Source organism: Eleutherodactylus coqui, chromosome 11 (genome assembly GCF_035609145.1).
Source record: "Eleutherodactylus coqui strain aEleCoq1 chromosome 11, aEleCoq1.hap1, whole genome shotgun sequence".
Lineage (NCBI taxonomy): Eukaryota > Metazoa > Chordata > Amphibia > Anura > Eleutherodactylidae > Eleutherodactylus > Eleutherodactylus coqui.
Genome location: NC_089847.1, coordinates 92,620,126 through 92,641,065, shown reverse-complemented (window position 1 = coordinate 92,641,065; position 20,940 = coordinate 92,620,126). Strand labels below are relative to the sequence as shown.

At 42.3% G+C, this 20,940-nt stretch overlaps 1 protein-coding gene across 1 annotated transcript; it reads left to right on the top strand.

Annotated features, from left to right (window-relative positions):
• Window positions 1-398: 398 nt before the first annotated feature.
• LOC136581745 (intestinal mucin-like protein) lies at window positions 399-20,030 on the top strand. The gene is made up of 9 exons (XM_066582368.1): window positions 399-476; window positions 3,353-3,484; window positions 3,565-3,660; window positions 7,977-8,105; window positions 10,062-10,157; window positions 12,920-13,039; window positions 14,288-14,333; window positions 18,469-18,586; window positions 19,856-20,030. The coding sequence occupies exons 1-9, from the start codon at window positions 399-401 to the stop codon at window positions 20,028-20,030; spliced, it is 990 nt and encodes a 329-aa protein (XP_066438465.1).
• The last annotated feature ends 910 nt before the right edge of the window (window positions 20,031-20,940 follow it).

The following is a 20,940-nucleotide window of genomic DNA, read 5'->3' as shown; positions in this document are numbered from 1 at the left end:
AGGCATAGTATTCACCCCCAAAAAGAGCTACTGAAAACTGAATCATTGAAATCAATGGTTTTGTTGTGTCCCGTGATAATAAAACGCACTCATGTGTTTAAGTCCTTAAGAAAATTTTAAAAACAAACTTGTCAACCACTAACTATGTAAGATCACAAGACATACAGCAACATTTTATATTGGACAGAATGGTAGTAGAATTTGCCCAGAACAAATCTCGTATGCCGGCTTCACATGGACCTATTTGCGCACACAATACGCGGACAATAAAGCTCAATGATTTCAATGCTTGTATTTTGGCGCGCAGATTTTGGCAGTGCAAAAAAGATAGAACATGCTTTATCTTTCTGTGTATTTGCGCACCAAAGGTCAAAGTGGGATATGCCAATATGCGCGCAATGCACAACAGGATGTGCTATTCAGTGAAAAAAAGAACACTTCTAGAACTCATTGTGCTAAATAGCCATTTAAATCAGGTGTGATTGTGTCCCGCATCCAAAAAAAGTACAGTAAAATACACAGACACACGTGCAAAAAAACATAGTTTAAAGCACAAATACTTTGTGCTGAGGTGCCTGCAATTGCACATACACCCATGTGAAGGAGATGTAAGGCTGGCTTTACACGTTTTTGTGCACCTGTTGCAGCGGCCGAGTGGTGCCTAGCCATTGCGGAGCAGACCTCGGGGTAAGATGGTGTTGTCAACGGTGGCTCCATAGCCCCTCCTACTGCAATGGCTGCACAGGCCCTAATTTGGCTGCACACTGTGGTATTAACAGATAATGATATTTGGATATGTGGGTGCTGTGTCGCGTGACACCAGTACCTTTGAGGAGGAACTCATGTTGTCCAAGAATAAAATATTGAGATGGGTCCATGTAGCTTTTGTAAACTGAAGGTAAACAGTTTACTCAACGCTGTTAATGGTAGTACAATACACAGTTCACACTTGGCAGATTTTAGTCAAGTATTAACTTTCACAGTAATTCTGAGGGTAAGGGCTCCCACCCACTGGCGTTTTTTTCTCCACTGCGATGCGATTCTAAAGTTAAAGTCTCGCATCGCAGTGTGAGAAAAACGCCGCAGATACCCCAAAATCGCTGGGATATCGCTACGACATCGCCAGTCTTTTCAATGGGGCCAGCGGCAGCAGCGCTAGCCCCATTGAAAAGATATGGAGAATGCCGCGGACTTCTGCCACAGTAGGCAGGGATTTTTAAATCCCTGTCTGCTGAAAGTGCTGGACAGCAGTGCCAGGGAGCCAGCCGGAGGACGCGGCTGACAGCAGGAGAGGTGAGTAACTTTTTAATTATTTTTTTAACCATTTTTTGATGATTATCGGGGAAGGGCTTATATTTCAAGCCCTTCTCCGATAATCATTCTGCGGGGCTTGTCAGAAACCACTGCTTTCAATGGGATTGGCAGCAGTGCCGATCCCATTGAAAGCAATGGGATAGCATGCCGCGGACTTCTGTGGCATTCTCTATATCTTTTCAATGGGGCTAGCGCTGCTGCCGCTGGCCCCATTGAAGAGACTGGCGATGTCGCAGTGATATCCCAGCGATTTTCTCGCACTGCTCTGCGAGAGTTTTCACTTACTCTCGCAGCGCAGTGGAGAAAAAAACGCCAGTGGGTGGGAGCCCTAAGAATATCACACAAACTTCCTTTTACTCTCGCCTCCTTGTCAACAAACATGAGCCCGCTAGTCTCAGTTATCTGGAGGTTTTCCTCCAAAGAGTTATTCGTAAAAGTATGGGGGTGACCAAAGCAGGCCAGCTGTACTGAACTTCCCTTAACTCTTGAAAATTTCAGGCGTAAGTTACACTAACAGTTGTGAAGACTTGGTTTAGTCCCTTTTCAGCTCACTGTGGCTTGCTCCTGTTGTTTTCCTCCTTCTTTTAACCTGTTAGGATAAAGAGCCTCTGCTGCTTTGCAGACTATCTCCTCTCCCGATCACCTCCATACCGCCACTCTCTGACTCCTCCCTCACTCCTCTTTACTTCCTGTCATCTTTCCCGCACTTTTCTCTTTTTCTGACTCACTTCCTGCCTTGCTCTGCTCACTTTCCCGGGCTTGCCTCAACTCCTCCCCCTCCTACCAATCAGGAATTTAGTAGAAGGCAGCCAATCCAATGCAAGTGGTTGCTGGGCAGACAGGGTCTATCTCCTGCAAGATACCCTCCTCATGGGCTCATAGCCAGGTATCAAGGACTTTCTGGCCATTTGACCTCTGGGCCACTATGCTGTATGTTGATTTTACTGTATATTTTGCACACATATGTTGTGTATAGGTGCCAAAAAGCACACAAGCTTGCTCCCATTCATTTCAAAGGGCAACTAAATTAAATTAGTTTGACATGTGTTATGTTTGTGTGCAATACACATAAAAATAGAAAGTTCTATTTTAGTTTTTTTTTGTGTGTGAATATAATCCGTGCGCAAAATACGTTCATGCGAATGAACTCATTGAAATCAATGGCTTCTATTCATTGCGTATTGCATGTGCAATGTTCAACACCACCAATGGCTACCTAAACACGGCTGATAGCAATACCAAGGCAGTGAAACTTGACCTGATATGGCACTCACCAACATGAAATTTACCTGTGAATGTGAGGCGTTTTTCTTTAAAATCGCCTCCGATCACTTCAGGTAAAGTAGCGATTGGCAAGTGTTTCCCATTGTTTTGAATGGGAAACCTCACATCGCACTTGCGTGTACATCGTACGCTGTGCAATATGTTTTCCTGTCCCATTGAAAATAATGGGTGATACATTCGGAGGAACGTGAAAATATAGGACTTGCCACAATTTGTATGTGACTCCATTCAAAAGAATCGGGTCTATATTCGTACGAGATTTGTGCATCTTGCAATGGGCAAACCGCACAATTTTCTCGGCCATGTAAAAGCGTCCTTAGGCCAACTTCACACAGACTAAGGAAATCGTGCAAGGTTTGTGCATTGCGAGACACACAAATCTCACACGAATATGAGCCTCATTCTTTATGAATGGTGTCATACAAATTAGTGATGTTTTCCCACATTGCCATGTGATGCAGGAAACACATCGTAGCACATCCTATCTTGTGCTTGCTTTCGCATCGAATCTCCCATTCTTTTCAATGGGGCTGGCGTCAGCATCCCACCATATGCTAGGTGCATGCGGTGCTATGCGATGCAAGGTTTTCCCATTGAAAAGAATGGAAGTGATGCCAGACGGTTTTGTTACAAAAATGCCTCGCTTTTGCGGCCATATTGCATGTTCGGGCCGTGAATCACACTTGCCCATGAGAAGATAGCCTTAAGGTTATCAGATTTTTTATTTCTTTTTGTTTTTCCATGTATTTGACAGCCAGGAACGACTATTCCGCCACCCTACGATAACGCTTGTCACGAATGTAACTGCACGGATGAGAAGGACGCCGTAACCAACTTTAACGTGGTAATATGTGAGACTAAGAACTGCACAGAAGACTGTGAGATGGTAAGTATGATACACAACGGAGACGCTCAGGGAGATTCTTCTCCTCTACGTACACAACGTTATCGCCTATTTCCGTGCAGGGCTTTGTGCATGAATCCGATAAAGGACGTTGCTGTGACTGCGTCCAAGTGGATTGCCTGGTCACTCTTGAAAATGGAACAGACATCGTACTTCCGGTAGGTCGTATACTTACTGTAGTTATTAATTAAGAGTATGATCATGTAGGGTGAACTTCAGGATTTGGGGTTAGAACGCTGCACTAAAAATTTTCTGTCCTGTCTGAATATATTTATATCAAGTCATTTTCTCTTTTAGTATAATGCAATATGCACAATAATTAATTGTATTTTGACAAATGTAACTATGGGCTTCTTCATGCAGGCATATGCGGAACTACGCTTACCGATACGGAGCGTAGTTGCGCATGAACAAGGTAAAAATCTTTTTTTTTAACCTTTCAAACTCCGTGTTATCCCACGTGAGTTTTGAAAAAAAGGCGGGAAGATAGGTCCTGCCCTATCAAAGTACTAATGACCACTTGTCCGTAAGTGAGTGAGTTACATGCTCCGCCCCTGGTTACATGACGCTGACGTCATCACAGGTCCTTCATCTCAGCCACAATCTCACCTCAGCAAGCAGCTGAATCATTGGAGCCCCGCGCTCCACCCCTGATCACATGACGGTGACGTCATCACAGGTACTTCAATATTTTAACCAACTCCAACCATCATCACGGGTCCTTCAGTGAGTTACATGTGATGATGTCATTCACTATATTATATTATAAGTGGCACCACTTTGCGCCACCAGAAACACTGGTACTATAAATTATACTAATAACTAGTGTTTCTACTACCATATTAACAACATGCGACAAAGATAAGATAAGTCCTATTTTTGATTGGGCATAATATTAACGCCCAAGTATCCCGATAGTGGAGACAAAACCATTGAAATCAATGAATTTGTTTCCTCCCGTCATACGGCCCTGATTTTCACGGCCGTATAACTGGACAAAATCACGCCCTAAGAATTTTGCACCCATTTTGAATATGCAAATTCCAAGATCTAAGGCCGGCTTCATGCGCGTAGATGCGGAGGAATTTCCACAGCAGACTTTGCTGCAGAAATTACGCCACATTTAGGGCTGCCTCACATATCCGTATGGTAATAGCGTATTATGCACATCGGTTTTGTGTGCATAATACACTGTACCAATATCCTATAGGCTGCCATGTTGCCGCTCACATGAATTATGTAAATTAGTGGCGCAAAAAAATAAAAATGTAATTACATATGCATACACGCCAACATAGTATATGTTGATGGGTGGCACGCAACCAACATGCAATGTCGAGGCTGCGTACTGCACGCGTATATATCTTGAAGCCTGCATGCTGCGAGATACACTTGTGTGAGATGGCCTTACAATTCAAACCATGTACAGGGGATTTCTTAAGATCTTCTTCACATGGAGTGGAAAATTCCTGCAATAAGGGTTCCTACATGCAGGCATGTATGCACACGTTTTTTGTGCGTGCAACATTTCCGTGCACCAGACACAGTGAATAGAACCCATTGATTACAATGGTTTCATTCACAATCAAGGCTGCTGCCCACAAGCGTAGGCGTATATACGCTCTGAAGAGCATGACATGATTACGCTGTGAATGGAGCTCTAAGTGCTTTTGCTCGCATATCCACGGACTTTACCATATTTTTATACACTGCCAGTCCTGTTCACATCAGCATGGGATACACCCGCACCATTACTGAAAGCGCTCTTAATACAGCAAAATCGCACAGTTATGTGCGCAATTTTGTGCGCAAAAATGCTGAATGTGAAGAAACCCATTAAAATCAATGCACAATACGCAAGGAAATGCTCAGTATGCTGCACTATTCCGCAGGAAAAAGATCACATCTGGAACTCATCTAATATTAATAAGCCTACATGGTTTTTCTTGCACCACACTTTGACCCCTTTGCTGTAACTTTGGTGTATGACGTTGGTGGCATTAGATGACACACATGCTCACCGCTGCCGTAAAATCATCAAATGTGAGTTTATACATTTAGGGACCTGTCAGACAGGTTCAAAGTTACAATGTTAAAGGGGTTGTCTCACGGCAGCAAGTGGGGTTATACACTTCTGTATGGCCATATTAATGCACTTTGTAATGTACATCGTGCATTAAATATGAGCCATACAGAAGTTATTCACTTACCTGCTCCGTTGCGAGCGTCCCCGTCGCCATGGATCCGTCTAATTTTGCTTTCTTCTGGCGTTTTTAGACGCGCTTGCGCTGTGCGGTCTTCTTCCTGGTGAATGGGGCCGCTCGTGCCGGAGAGCTGGTCATCGTAGCTCCGCCCCGTCACGTGTGCCGATTCCAGCCAATCAGGAGGCTGGAATCGGCAATGGACCGCACAGAGCCCACGGTGCACCATGGGAAAGGACCCGCGGTGCATCGTGGGTGAAGATCCTGGCGGCCATCTTGGTGAAGGAAGAAGAAGGAAGAAGGAAGACGTCGCAGAGCGGGGATTCGAGTAAGTAATATGTTTTGTTTTTTTTAACACATCCCTTGGGGTTGTCCTGCACCAAACGGGGGGCCTATGGAAAAAAAAAAAAAACGTTTTGGTGCGAGACAACCCCTTTAAATCTATGGGTGGCGCTGCTGTGTTCAGGCATGTGCTGGAATGAGTGAAGCGTTGCTAAGCAACACAGCATACACTGCTAAGCTTCCCCATACACTGCCCAACGAAGAGCGATAGAGACAGAGAGAGAGGGTGAAAGACAGACAGAGAAAGAGCAATAGAGAGAGACACTAAGAGAAAGATGATAGAGAGAGAGAAACTGAGAGAAAGAGCAATAGAGGGACAGAGTGAGGGAGACACAGAGGAATAGAGACAGAGTGAGAGAGCGATAGAGACTGGGAGTGATAGAGAGAGAGACAGTGAAAGAAAGAGAGACAGAGAGACACAACAATAGAGAGAGACACAGAAAGAGCAATAGAGAGATAGGGTAAGGGAGCAATACAGACAGAGAGAGCAATAGAGAGATAGACAGTGAGAGAAAGAGCAATAGAAACGGAGAGAGAAAGTGATAGAGAGATAAAGAGAGAGCGATAGACAGAAAGTGAGAGAGACCAATAGAGAGACAGACAGAAAGAGAACACGAGAGCGATAGAGAGAGAGAGCGATAGAGAGAGAAAAAAAGAGATAGCAATAGAGAGACAGAGAGAAACAGACAGAACGAGAGCGACAAACAGAGAGAGCAATAGAAAGACATAGAAAAAGAGAGAGCGATAGAGACCGAGAGAAAGCAATAGAGAGAGAGAGCAATAGAGTCAGAAAGGGAGACAGACAGAGAGGGGCAGAGAGAGACAGAAAGAGAACGGAAGAGACAGAGAGAGACAGAAAGAGAACAGAAGAGACAGACAGAGAGAGCAATAGAAAGAGAGAGAGCGATATAGACCAAGAGAAAGTGATAGAGAGAGAGAGCAAGAGACAGAAAGAGTCAGAAAGAATAGAATAGACAGACAGACAGAGCGATACAAAGACAGAAAGAGTGAGAGAGATAGACAGACAGAAGGAGAGAAACAGACAATGAAAGACAGAGAGACAGGCAATGAGAAAGACAGAGAGAGAGAGAGACTTGTAGGCTTTTTTATATTAGATATCTGCTCCAAATACAAAGAAACACTCTAATCACCTAACCAAGCAGATTTAGAAGTTCACAACCACCGCTTTTGAAACATTTTATGGGTCAATCCAGTTAGGCTAAATACCTCATTCGACTCCCTGTAACCTCCCCAAACATCACTATAAGGGCGCCCACCCACTGGCGTTTGCGTTTTCCGCGGGAAAAAAACGGCGCGTTTTCCGCGTTTTTTGCGGCGTTTTCGCGGCTTTTCCGTTAATTTCCATTGACATTCATGGGTGCATTAGGAGAAAAATAAGGACACATATGTAACTGACAGTTCCTATGTTAAAAAACGCAACGCAACGCAAAAAAAACGCCAGTGGACAGAAACACATGTTATCTCTATGCCTGTGCAGGAAAAACGCAAAACGCAAAACGCAGGTAAAAAAACGCCAGTGGGTGGGCGCCCTAACTTAGTTTATGCTGCTGTGTGGACATGTCAGGTTCTCTTTAAGGAGAGTGCAATGCTCTCTGGAACAAAAGGTATGCTAATAGCGGATTGAAAAGTACATCCACAGCGCCACCTATTGGAAGTTGACTTTCGTGTAAGTCAGTGTTCCAACTTTCAACATGGCTTGACAACGTGACAGAGGGTATAAGCTAAACTAACTGCACTAAACCAAAAAAACTTGCTAATGAATTTTTTATATAAGTGAGGCTAAAAATTCTGCAAATGTAATAACCATAAAAATATGTTTGTCTTTTTATGTTTTACATCATTTTACATAGCAAATAAAAATATATAACTGTAACAAAAAAAAAAACCAAATTATTGTTTTGGTCTGACAGGAAAACGGTACCTGGTATCAACCCGAGAATAAGTGCTTTTACTACATATGTCATAGAATCCACGGACATTTGCAAGTGATAGAAAAGCAGATAGAATGCAGTGTACAAAATCAAAGTGATTGCGCACCGGTAGGTTCCTATGAAACACTTATTGACATCATGATCTGTTTTGATTCCCCTTATCTATATACTATATATGTTTGTAAAGGTAGATGGTATTCTGTGTTAGGTCTAATGTCCACGGCCGGATTTCTGCTGCCTTTTATGTGGCGGAAATCCGCGGCGTTACCCTGGAGCTATTAGGTTCTATTGAACCTAATAGCTCAATGTCCACGCTACGGAATTCCGCAGTGTGAAACAATCCGCGACATGCTCTAATTGCTGCGGGAATACTCACAGCCGGCTTCCATTGTAGTTAATGGAAGCCGGCCGGCATGCTATACTTCCACTGTAGCACAGTGGAAGTATTACGGGAAAACGCATCCCTGCCCACCGCCAGCCACGTCATCCCTCACTGCCGGCAGGACACGCGCTGTACTGCACATGTGTGCTGGCTCGAGGTACGGGAACAGGGCAGCGCATGCGGGGGTGAGTATGAGGGTTTTGGGGAGCACCGTGGTGGACAACGCTGTGATATTCCTCTAGTGGAGTCCACCACGGCCGTGGGCATGAGGCCTTAGAGTGATTTCACATCTGTGCTCGGTGTTCCGCTCTCCTGTTCCATTCGGGGAGCAGGAAATGGGAATCCCCGCAGCCAAACGGCTCAGTCTCTGTATGGAACTGAACAGCACCAAGTGGACCCCTTTGACTATAATGGAGTCCGCCTGCTTTTTGCCCAGCTGCCTGGCTTGTGGACAGAAGAAAAAGTGCTGCATGCAGTGTGTTTTCTTCCTTTTTTGAGCAGATCTGTGACAGAACCTTCGACCAGGAGTTCCAGCGCAGATGCAAAACCGTCCTTTATTGCATTTTTCTTTCATTACATATTTTTCTGCCACTCTCTATATCTGCTTTTGCTTTGATATTGACGTATAATATCTACAGATGTACTTAAAGGGGTATTCCTGCAAAAAAATTTATCACCTCCCCCGTGAAAATGTTTAGTGGGTGTCCACCTGTTGGTACTCCACCAATCACCAGAATGCAAGACCTGGTCCCTTGCCCCCAACTGCAGGAGCATGGCAAGGAGGAGTTTGAATTGAATTATGGTTGAGGATACAGTACAAGCCATGTAGAGGAGATTTCTAAAATCTCCTTCACATGGTGTGGAAAATTTGCGTAACACATCTGGATTATAAATCCCCAACATGCCTAATTATGCTGCAGATTTCAAACCTTGAAATGCAAGGCTTAAAAGCCATAGCAGATCCTCTACAAAAATGGCAGCCAAATCTGCTAAGCAAATTTGGACACTGCAATTTTCCAGCATATTTTCACTGGGTTCTACTGCAGCGGCATTTAAATGTCCCAATCGGAATTGAGATATCCCGGTAAGATTATGTGATGCCGTCCAGGTGTCATGGCAGCCTGAGAACTATTGAAGCCCCCCAGTGCTGCCCTAACTGATTACTAAGATATGAAAAAGGGGAGTTTTTCGGTTGTTGATAAAATTCTGTTCTTTATTATAAATCCATTAGAATAAAATAACAATAAAAAAAATGGCAAACAGACCCCAAATCCTCTTCAGATCTAGCCATCACATCTTGAACCCATGCAGTATATGCCTATTTTACTTGTTGTCTATTAAGATAACTTTGATGCCTGTGACATGTCTTAATAGGATGTCCATTAAAATACAGTATGATGCAATACAATATAATGCAATACAGTGGTATTGAATTATACTGTATACACGATGAAATGATCACAGGTTCAAGTCCCCTATAGAGAACAAAAAATAAGTGTAAAAATAAGTTAATATTATTTGAATCATTATGAAAAATAAAAAAATATTAAAAGTTTACCCCTCACCCCTTTTCGTAGTTGTTGGGGTGATGATTGAATATTGAACTTCATGCTGTTTGCTTCACTATGGGGGTATGATTTTTTTTCATCTCTGTGCTTATTTCTGAATTTTGTAATCCATAGGGGTATGTATACAGAAAGCTTCCAGATGAATGCTGTGGGGAATGTGTCCATGAGTTCTGCGCAGTAGAAATTAACGGCACTATCAAAATAATGACGGTAACAAAATTGCCTCTAATTATTATAAAAAATGCCTAGATGTGATCATTAAAGCTAAAAACAGTTTTCAGCTCTAGGTTGCGCATACATGGAGTGTCCAGGCTGTAGGTAGCACACACATTTTATGACTCTGAAGTAATTTATCAAATGCGCATTTTTCTTATAGAGCAGATAAAGTAAAGAACGAAGTCAAATCCTCTGAAAATGTGAAATTGGAAAGATTTCACTACTTAACATAGAAAAAGGAAGAACAGTCAATTCAAGGAATTCTTACCACTTGTTCTCCCACAAAAAAACACCTCCAGACTGTATTCATATGATGTATATACTGGTAATCCCACCGACAAGGATGAAATTCACAGGATGCGATCTCCCAGGCAGCCCTCGCAAAAATGGCAAAATCATAGTGCAATACTGTCTGAAGTAAATTGCATATGAGTTTAATGATCAAAGTCACAATATTTAAAAATATACATGCGTTGAATAAAACAGCCGGCAAACGCTACACCACATGCACTGCCCAATCCCAGGTTTCACTAACAAGCTTCTTCAGGGGGCATAGTGGCTATCCATTCCTTAACCCTTTCCAATCCAATTTTGGATTCAGGGTTTCCTAAAAGGCTTTCTCTTTCTGCTGTTATACAACGGTACCATCTGCTGGCTAAAGCCAGTGTGTGTGCGCCAGAGAGGCTCCGACAGCAGAGTGGTTGGCAATAGACGGTAAGAATACCCTGTCAGACGTCTTCTGACATTGGAGCTGCACAAGCTTCAATCAGAATGTAGAAAGACGTCAGACAGTGGATTGGAAAGTGTTACCCCCTTATAAACATTTTTTACAAACACATTATAAACACTAGAAACTTATTACCATACCTTATTGCAATTCATAAAATTCAATTAATAAAAACTAGATTGACGTGATGTTCGCTACGCTAGTTTGGAAAAATGGTTGTAAATGTTTTAAGAACTGCTCAGCTGAGGATTCCGCTCGAACTGTTCGCTGTCCACGGCTTGGTCTTCCTTGTTTTGGGGACATGGCAACAGTCAAACTGGTAACTAATATCAACGTGGCTTAGTAAAGCTTGACTCTCCCTAGACTTATCATACGAACTTTGCCCTGGTCTGATGGGTCACTCAATGTATGAAACTCAAATTTTATGATTTTACGGCGGTGGTGAAGATGTCACAAATCTAATGACACCAAAATCATCCACCAAAGGTCACGTAAAGGGGTCAAAGTGTGGTTCAAAAATCTGAGAGCTGCCTTAGAGATCACATCCTGTGGATTCCATCCATGCCGGTTGGTTTAAAACTATATACATCACCTATATGCCGTTTGAAGGTATTTTTTGCAGGAGGACAAGTGGGAATAATTCCTTAAGGGGACTGTTCTTCCATTTGCTATGTTGAACAATGAGAACTTTCTAATTTGACATGTTACAGCTAATTGCTGGGTGCAATTGTACTTGCAGTTGTTTTCAGTTCGAGGAGTATGTGTAGCGCTTGGTAATAAATCATGTGAGTTACCTGCAGTTGAGGTACACCATATATGGGTCAACTTCGTAATCCATTTCTATTTGTATAAACAAGTAATAAAGATAAGATGGTAAGAATAATGGATCACATATACGCGCAAAAAAATACATCTATATCAACCATTGGTTTCCTATGAAGTGTTCACATGTCCTTTTTTTAGAGGCGCAAAATACTCGCACCTGCATAAGATAGGATATCGAGTGCCAATGCACCCATTCACGTGCAATTTGCGCATCCATGGAGCGCTTTTTTTTTGAGCACATGGGTGTGCAAAAAACACGCTTGTCTGACCGCGGCCTAACAGAAGAACAATACAACAAAAGTGTGATTGTAGTATGTGCTCCTAGTATGGATCTAGATAAGTCGTAAGATTAGGCAGAAAAGTGGCAAATGAGGTGTAATACTGATAAATCAAAAGCTTCTGCCCATGGGCAGAGGAAATACATGTCCCCATTAAACACTTAATGGGAAACCACTGGGTAACACTGACATGGAAAAGGATTTGGGTACCTAAGGATTTGTAGGTACCTAACAGGCTTAACGATGGCAACCAGTGTCAGGCAGTTGCTGATAAGGCAAATATAAACATGCGGAGCATTAAGAGAGGTCTAGCGGCACATGACAAGAACATTGTTCTTCCTCTTTACAAGTCACTGGTTAGACCACACATGGAACATTGTGGACAGTTTTGGGCAAGGAGGCCCGGGATGAGTAATCTCAGCTGCTTCCATGGATCCAATCCATGAGGGCAGCTGAATCTTTAACTTTTTAAAAGCTTTTTTGCACTTTAATGCAATCAACGCTATCCGACCGATCACGATCGCATTGCTGGGGGGGCTCCCCGCGGCCCGGGATGACAGTTCCATATTGCCAGCGACCTCCAGGCAACAACAGCATGGAGCTGTCATGTCCATAGCCCACGTGGCTTTAATCACCGCAGGAAGCTTGTTTTTACGTCCTCGGGGATCATCCAATTTTGTCAACAAGTAAAGCACCCACATTTTCATTGATAAAGGGATTAAATAACTTATTTTTTCTTTAGGGTCTGATAAATATGCATAACTGTTATCTACTTAACCATAGAATAGGACCAGTGGAATTAAATATTATTCCTCATGCAGAAATTTAGCCTTCAAGTTTGGGATTTCTGGTTTATACCATGTTAGCAAAAAGCAATTTGGTTAAAATATTTTGTTAATCTGTATATATCGAATTATTTGTTACAGCCTGGAGAAACCTGGTCACCTACAAATGATACATGCCTCGAATACACTTGTACTTATACTCTTCAAGTGATCATTATTAAGAAGACCTGTCCGCCATTTGATGAAACACAATGTGAACCGGTATGGGCTCATCAATGAAATGTGATAATCATAACCAGTAAAATATATCATGTTATTTAATTTCATAAAACTGTTAATATTTTATTGGGTATTCCCATTTTATAAAGAGATGGCACAACTCTAGGATATATCATCACTCTGTGACGGTGAGCCGGGTTTTGGGACCCTCACCAATCCTGGGAATAACGGGGCTGTGGTACTACATTAGTAATACATCCCCTTTTCTGTTTGTTCCTATACAAAGGGTGCTTAGAAGAGGATGAGCGCTCCAGCTCATTCATTCACAGGATTAGTTGGGGGTTCCAGCAAATGGGCCACCAGCAATCATTTTTGTAAAAAAAAAGTGCATATAAATGCTAGAAATCTGACCCATGCAGTACACCCAACTAAATGTAAAAGTTGAAGACAGATGCTTCAGCAGATATTACTAAGTGTTTTGTTATCTCACAACTACTGGATTCATATCGACAATGCCCAGTACCGCTGTATAATGTCCTCAATGCTGCTGCTTCCCTGTATATGAGAGATAGTGTTAGGGCAACAGGATCTCCTCTTCTTTGTGCACATGTGTGTGTAGATTATATGGGAGCCATCATAGCTGCTAGCCTCCACCCACCAGCTCAGGAAAAACTGAGAATTGAAGGTGAAGCCTGCAGAGGTGAACTCTGCTTAAAATGCAGGATACAAGTCACAAAATGGTCAGAAATAGTATTACTCCTCATGTGCCACACGTGATGACTAGAGATAAGCGAGCACCAACATGCTTGGGTGCTCGTTATTCGAGTTGAGCTTTTCGTAATATCTGAGAGCTCTATTCGAGCAACGAACCCCATTGAAGTCAATAAGAGACTCAAGGATTTTTGCAATGGACCCGCCAAGTGCTGAGCCTTTTTTTTCTTTCTCTCTCTCTCTTCTCCCCCCAGCCAGCTACATACTGCTGTGTGCGTGCGTGCGTGCGCACGCTGGCACGTCGCAGCAGGAAGTGGTAATGTGGGGAGGGGTCGAACACGGCTTGGTACTCGCTCGAGTAACGAGCACCATCGAGTATGCTAATACTCGAACGAGTATCAAGCTCAGACGAGCATGTTCACTCATCTCTAATGATGACTTATTTTGAAAAGTTGCTTGAAAGGTTACTTTACGATAGGTCAACTCAGGAGCATATATACAGCATATGAAAATAATGTAATGTGTGTAACTTTTAAATGCATAAAATCCTAAAAATTACTAAATTATGTTTATCTATAGGGGACAATAACTACAGACGAAGATGGATGTTGCAAAATATGTACAGGTATGAGCAAATCATAAGAATTAAAGGTCCAGCCTGGGATAAGTTTTTATGTGCTGGCATACAGGGCATATTGCGAGAGTTTAACATACTTACCTTTCCTTTATTGTTGTGAGATCCGTTCTGCTCCGGTTTCCCATAATCCCACGTGACCTCCACTATGACTAGTTGAATTCTCTGGTATCTGCTTTGTGGAATGGAAGTGACTTTTTCTATTCATCCCTATGGGAGCCACAAAGTTAGGCTCATAGGAATAACTACAGATAGGGACTTCCAACCTGCTGGAGGATCCAACTAGCCACAATGTGGGACAACTGGGGACTGGACCTGAGCAGCTCTTTTATCAATGAAGAAATTAGTAGGTACACTACCGTTCAAAAGTTTGGGGTCACCCAAACAATTTTGTGTTTTCCATGAAAAGTCACACTTATTCACCACCATGCGTTGTGAAATGAATAGAAAATAGAGTCAAGACATTGACAAGGTTAGAAATAATGATTTGTATTTGAAATAACATTGTTTTTACATCAAACTTTGCTTTCGTCAAAGAATCCTCCTTTTGCAGCAATTACAGCATTGCACACCTTTGACATTCTAGCTGTTAATTTGTTGAGGTAAGCTTGTGAAATTGCACCCCACGCTTCTAGAAGCATCTCCCACAAGTTGGATTGGTTGGATGGGCACTTCTGGCGTACCATACGGTCAAGCTGCTCCCACAACAGCTCAATGGGGTTCAGATCTGGTGACTGCGCTGGCCACTCCATTACCGATAGAATACCAGCTGCCTGCTTCTGCTGTAAATAGTTCTTGCACAATTTGGAGGTGTGTTTAGGGTCATTGTCCTGTTGTAGGATGAAATTGGTTCCAATCAAGCGCTGTCCACTGGGTATGGCATGGCGTTGCAAAATGGAGTGATAGCCTTCCTTATTCAGAATCCCTTTTACCCTGTACAAATCTCCCACCTTACCAGCACCAAAGCAACCCCAGACCATCACATTACCTCCACCATGCTTAACAGATGGCGTCAGGCATTCTTCCAGCATCTTTTCATTTGTTCTGCATCTCACAAACGTTCTTCTTTGTGATCCAAGCACCTCAAACTTGGATTCATCCGTCCACAACACTTTTTTCCAGTCTTCCTCTGTCCAATGTCTGTGTTCTTTTGCCCATCTTAATCTTTTTCTTTTATTGGCCAGTCTCAGATATGGCTTTTTCTTTGCCACTCTGCCCTGAAGCCCAAAATTCCGCAGCCGCCTCTTCACTGTAGATGTTGACACTGGTGTTTTGCGGGTACTATTTAATGAAGATGCCAGTTGGGTACCTGTGAGGCGTCTGTTTCTCAAACTAGAGACTCTAATGTGCTTATCTTCTTGCTTAGTTGTGCAACGCGGCCTCCCACTTCTTTTTCTACTCTGGTTAGAGCCTGTTTGTGCTGTCCTCTGAAGGGAGTAGTACACACCGTTGTAGGAAATCTTCAATTTCTTAGCAATTTCTCGCATGGAATAGCCTTCATTTCTAAGAACAAGAATAGACTGTCGAGTTTCAGATGAAAGTTCTCTTTTTCTGGCCATTTTGAGCGTTTAATTGACCCCACAAATGTGATGCTCCAGAAACTCAATCTGCTCACAGGAAGGTCAGTTTTGTAGCTTCTGTAACGAGCTAGACTGTTTTCAGATGTGTGAACATGATTGCACAAGGGTTTTCTAATCATCAATTAGCCTTCTGAGCCAATGAGCAAACACATTGTACCATTAGAACACTGGAGTGATAGTTGCTGGAAATGGGCCTCTATTCACCTTTGTAGATTTTGCACAAAAAACCAGACATTTGCAGCTAGAATAGTCATTTACCACATTAGCAATGTATAGAGTGCATTTGTTTAAAGTTAGGACTAGTTTAAAGTTATCTTCATTGAAAAGTACAGTGCTTTTCCTTCAAAAATAAGGACATTTCAATGTGACCCCAAACTTTTGAACGGTAGTGTATGTTATATCCCTTGATAGGCCCTGTGTGTCCTATAGAAACATATACTGTATTGTCATTAAGGGTTGTCACTTTTGTGAGGACTTGTTGCTGTCAGTGCTGTCACTCTTATGGAGGGTTGTGGCTGTCAGTAGGCTTCTACCATCACTGTCATGAAGAATATGGATATGATCACGCTTAGGGTGGTCTGTGAATATCTATTATCAGGGGTTATTGTCAGAGTAATGAAAAGACTATGGCATTCCTTTTATTGAAAGCTGTGGCTATCACTGTCATGGGGATTTGGATGCCACTATTATGGGGGATTCTACCTGTCACTTTAATGGCGGTTTCACACATAGGGACTGGTTTACTATTGCAAATGTGCCAGTTTTCTGGCATAAATTGGGCGAAAAATTGCCTTAAACCACTTTTATTGTATGAGTATGACTTTCTGCTGTGCCAGGATTTAGATGCATTCATAAAACGAATACTCTTTAGAAAGTTAAAAAAGTTTTGTGCAGTCGCACTGCAATAGCTGAGTAGTGTAAGGAATGTAGGAATAGACATATTTAAAGATTTATCTTCAATCATTAATAAAGAAAGTATTTAAAAAAAAAAAAAAATTATCAACATCATGCGCCATTTTGATAAATTCATTAAAAAAATGGAAACTTTTGCTCGAGCAAATATGACTTCAAAAATATCGCACATGGTAAATTCCCCTGTTTGGTTTTTTGTGCTATTTTTTTCCCTCACTTTGGGCCTGTTTTTTGAGTTCATGGCATTTTCTCAAAATGTGGCATGCTCCAGGTTTTGCTTTTTATTCAGGCATTTTTCTATAGACTTCTCTATATAGTAAAACATACACCAGAATAACCACTATAAAGCTGCGTGTGGTTTTTAGGGTGTGGTTTGGGACTCTATTTTAAGGCCACAGTTGGACGAGCGTGTTTTTTGTGTGCTTATGTGCACGGAAAAACTGCGCCCCACACATTAGCGCACAGTGTGTGTACGATGAAAGTTTTATATTCGCAGCGCATGTGACTTTGCCCGTTTCCTGGAGCAGCTACGCTTGTATAAGCATAGTTACTCCACGCAGGTCCCCTCATCACTGAACGGTGTGACAGCACTGTCACAGCGTTCAGTGATGATAGGACTCCTCACGGGAATGTCCCCTGTCACAGCTGTGGCAGAGGACTGCAATGTTATCCCGTTCCATTCGGTGAGGAGGGCGTCGTTGCCGCCACATTGAAAGCAATGCGATGAAGGCAACCCCTGCAGGGATTTTCAGGGAAGGGCTTGAAATATAAATCAATGACTGAATGCTGCCTCTAATTGGTCACAATGCTAACCAATCAGAGGCAGTGCTTTCAAGAGGCGGAAATTTTTAAAGCCCTGGCCAGGAGAAAGTGCTTCAGAACAGTGCAAGGGAGCCTGTGAGAAGAAGCCCGGAACTGGACAGCGCCGGGGAGGTGATGTATTATTTTTTTTTTTTCTTGCAGCTAGGGCTTATTTTCAGTGAAGGGCTTATATTACAAGCCCTTCGCCTCAAAATCCCTGCAGGGATTGCCTTCATCCCATTGCTTTCAATGGGGCGTCAGCAGCGCCGGCCCCATTGAAAGCAATGGGATAACATCGCGCTCCTCTGCCACATTCCCTCCCCTGGCAGGAGATTCTTTCATCCCTGCTGCAGTCCCCTTATCACTGAACACTGTGACAGCGCTGTCACAGTGTTCAGTGATGAGGGGACTCTCGACGGGGATTAAAAAACCCCTTGGGGAGTCCCTTCATCCTTGTGGGGACTAAGGGGTTAGCAGCAGGACATTTAAAAGGTATTTCTGGCCAGAAGCACCTTTTAATTGTCCTTCTGTAAACAGTGGGGAAGCTATTCCTTATGCAGGAGTTTCCATAAAACTTCTGCAAAACGCGCACCTATGTCCTATCTTTTTTAGGTGTGCCCTGTTTTGCGCTTCCATTTCCGTGCGTATGAACGCTTCTATAGGAACCCGTTGGTTCTTTTAGAAGTGCGCTTTATGCGAGCGTAAAACACACGCTTGTCTGACCAAGCCCTAACTGTGCTGTTTGCAAAACTCATCTGCTGCTAGATTTGGGCAAAGAAAATTGTCAGTACGACGTAGGATAAAACAGATTTTATGTCATTTTTGTCTTGTAGGAAAACAAAAAGAATGTGGCGTTCACAGCAATGTAACATTCATCAATTATGGAAACTGTATGTCTCTTGAACCTCTAAATGTAACTTATTGTGAAGGGGCCTGCATGTCTGCGTCCATGTGAGTATCACTTTAATTAATAATATTGAGTCGTCTTGCTTATCACCAAAATATTAATTCTGGGGAAAAATCGTTAGTGGTCTCATAAACAGGAGTTTGGGGAAGAAATTATTTCTCAGCATTTATATACAACTGATACATTTCCCAAAGCATACGGTACATGAGCGGGACAGAATGGCAAAATGTCAAAAGTAGCTTAACTACTTCCTTAAAATGGACCTAACTTGTCTTAGAGGATGCTGTCAAAGAGTTTTAGGTCTTACTGGACCTGATACTTCATTTTGAAAACAACATTGCTTCTTTAGTCCACAGCATCACCCCTTCATATATGTATGAACACAAATGGTGAGCTCGACAGTAGCAAAGCCTTAAGAGGAATATAAATAGTCATACATAGATTATGGCGCACTATGTGATAGTTGGGGGTTGACCAAGGACATATGTTGCATAATACCTAGAAGCTTCAAGTTATACCTCTAAATTTTGCTTCAGACAGTATAGGTACAAGCAAATACAATGTAGTAGAGTAGATTTTGACATTTAAACGGATTTCCTGGGATGATCAAAAAGTGGCTAAGGTCATGGAATGGGACAACAAAACTATGCAGTCATCACCGGTTAAGTGACCCACTGGTCCAGTGTGGCCACTCAGGTCCCAGAGGCTCCTACAGTAGTCACATGTCATTCATCATCTATGTGACCACTAAAGCCAACTGCTGAGGCCAGTGATTGGCCGCAGGGGTCTCATGAATGATAAGGGATCACTACAGAAGCTTCTGAGAATGGAGCGGCTGTGCTGGACCGATGAGTACTGCTTAGAATGTTATTTTGTCCCTTTCCCATCTCTTGGCCACTTTTTTGAAAGTCTTGGACAAACACTTTAAGTTTTCTGGGTTGCATCATTTCTGCATAATACTAATTTAACAAAAGGGAGTTTTACATCTTCAACATTTTATAGCCTATTCATAAGATTCTAGAATCTACAACCATCAGAGCAGCAGAAGTCTCCTGGCCCCCTAATATGAGGCGACCAATTATTTCTGTAACTTCCATGAACCACAAAAAAGAACTACATGGTCACCACTCTGTTCAGTTTTCATCTGGGGTATCTCTGCAACCTCAACCGTTAAGGCATATATGGCATAACCTGCTGATATGCCATAAAAGTCTAGCATATTTCTCATACTACAGTGTTCCAAATGACAAACTCAGTTATGTTATATCTGTAGTTATTGTGTTGCTTATGTTCTTTCATGTTTCATTGGGCAGGTACTCATTCCAGGATAATCGAATGGAAGAGATGTGTACATGCTGTAAACCAACCAAGATGAGAGACGCAACCATAACTCTGACATGTGAAAATGGGCAGACTATCAATTATCAATATGCCTTTATAGAGGATTGTGACTGCTCTGTTCCTATCTGTGAAAATCCAACACCCTAATAGATCATGTCTGATGCTTTTCATGACCTTTTTGTGCTTTTAAGTACATTGCTTTGAATTTATCGCCATCTTTTAGCTTACAATTCAGGATCATCTAAAGCAGAGTTTCTTGTGAAATAAAGTAGTTCTCATTAGTAAAGTCGTTGATTTTAATTTCGATTAAATACAACCTTCTATTACATTATGCTAGAATATTTATGTTTTCATAGTTCTTATTGTTTCTTGCTTGAGTCTTTGGTTTACCAAATTCTGAAACAAACGGATGCATCTAATCAATTTTCTATTAATCTGGAAATTCGTTAAAGCACTTGTTCACAAATTGTTGCAAAAAAGGCTTTGCTTGTTCTCTGTGAACAGTACCACACTTATCGCTGGGTTATGTCTAGTATTGCAGGTCAGAGCCATTGACTTGGATGATGCAAAAAGAAAGAACAGGGGGGTTGGTGTCTCATAGAATTATTAGGTGAGAGCAGAAAGTGAGGTAGATAACACAGGTGCATTTAGCCTCATAGACATCCATGTAGAACATCGGTAAATAGATGTAGATAACAGTGTGGGGTTCTGGGTGCTGCTCAACTCCCTGAAATCAAATACATCTTCTGATTTTTCTTTTTTCTGACACCCCGTAATTCAAAAAAACCAAAGCAGGTGCTCATAATGCATTTCTCCACAAAAAAATGAAATTAGGCAAATGTACTAAGCCTCGTGTTGCACAGAGTGTTAAGGCCTGAAGTTGCAGGTTCAATCCCTGCTTGGGTCAGGTAGCCCACTCAAGGTTGACTCAGCCTTCCATCCTTCCGAGGTCAGTAAAATGAGCACTCAGCTTGCTGGGGGGTAAAGATGACTGGGGAAGGCAATGGCAAACCACCCCACAGGACAGAATGTTCTCCAATAGTGTTGTAGAATATGC

Coding starts and splice junctions, on each gene's coding strand:
- LOC136581745 (XM_066582368.1), top strand. CDS start 399: ATGCACAACAGGATGTGCTATTCAGTGAAAAAAAGAACACTTCTAGAA. Junction 477..3,352: donor TAAATAGCCATTTAAATCAG/GTGTGATTGTGT, acceptor TGTATTTGACAG/CCAGGAACGACTATTCCGCC. Junction 14,334..18,468: donor ATGTTGCAAAATATGTACAG/GTATGAGCAAAT, acceptor TTTGTCTTGTAG/GAAAACAAAAAGAATGTGGC.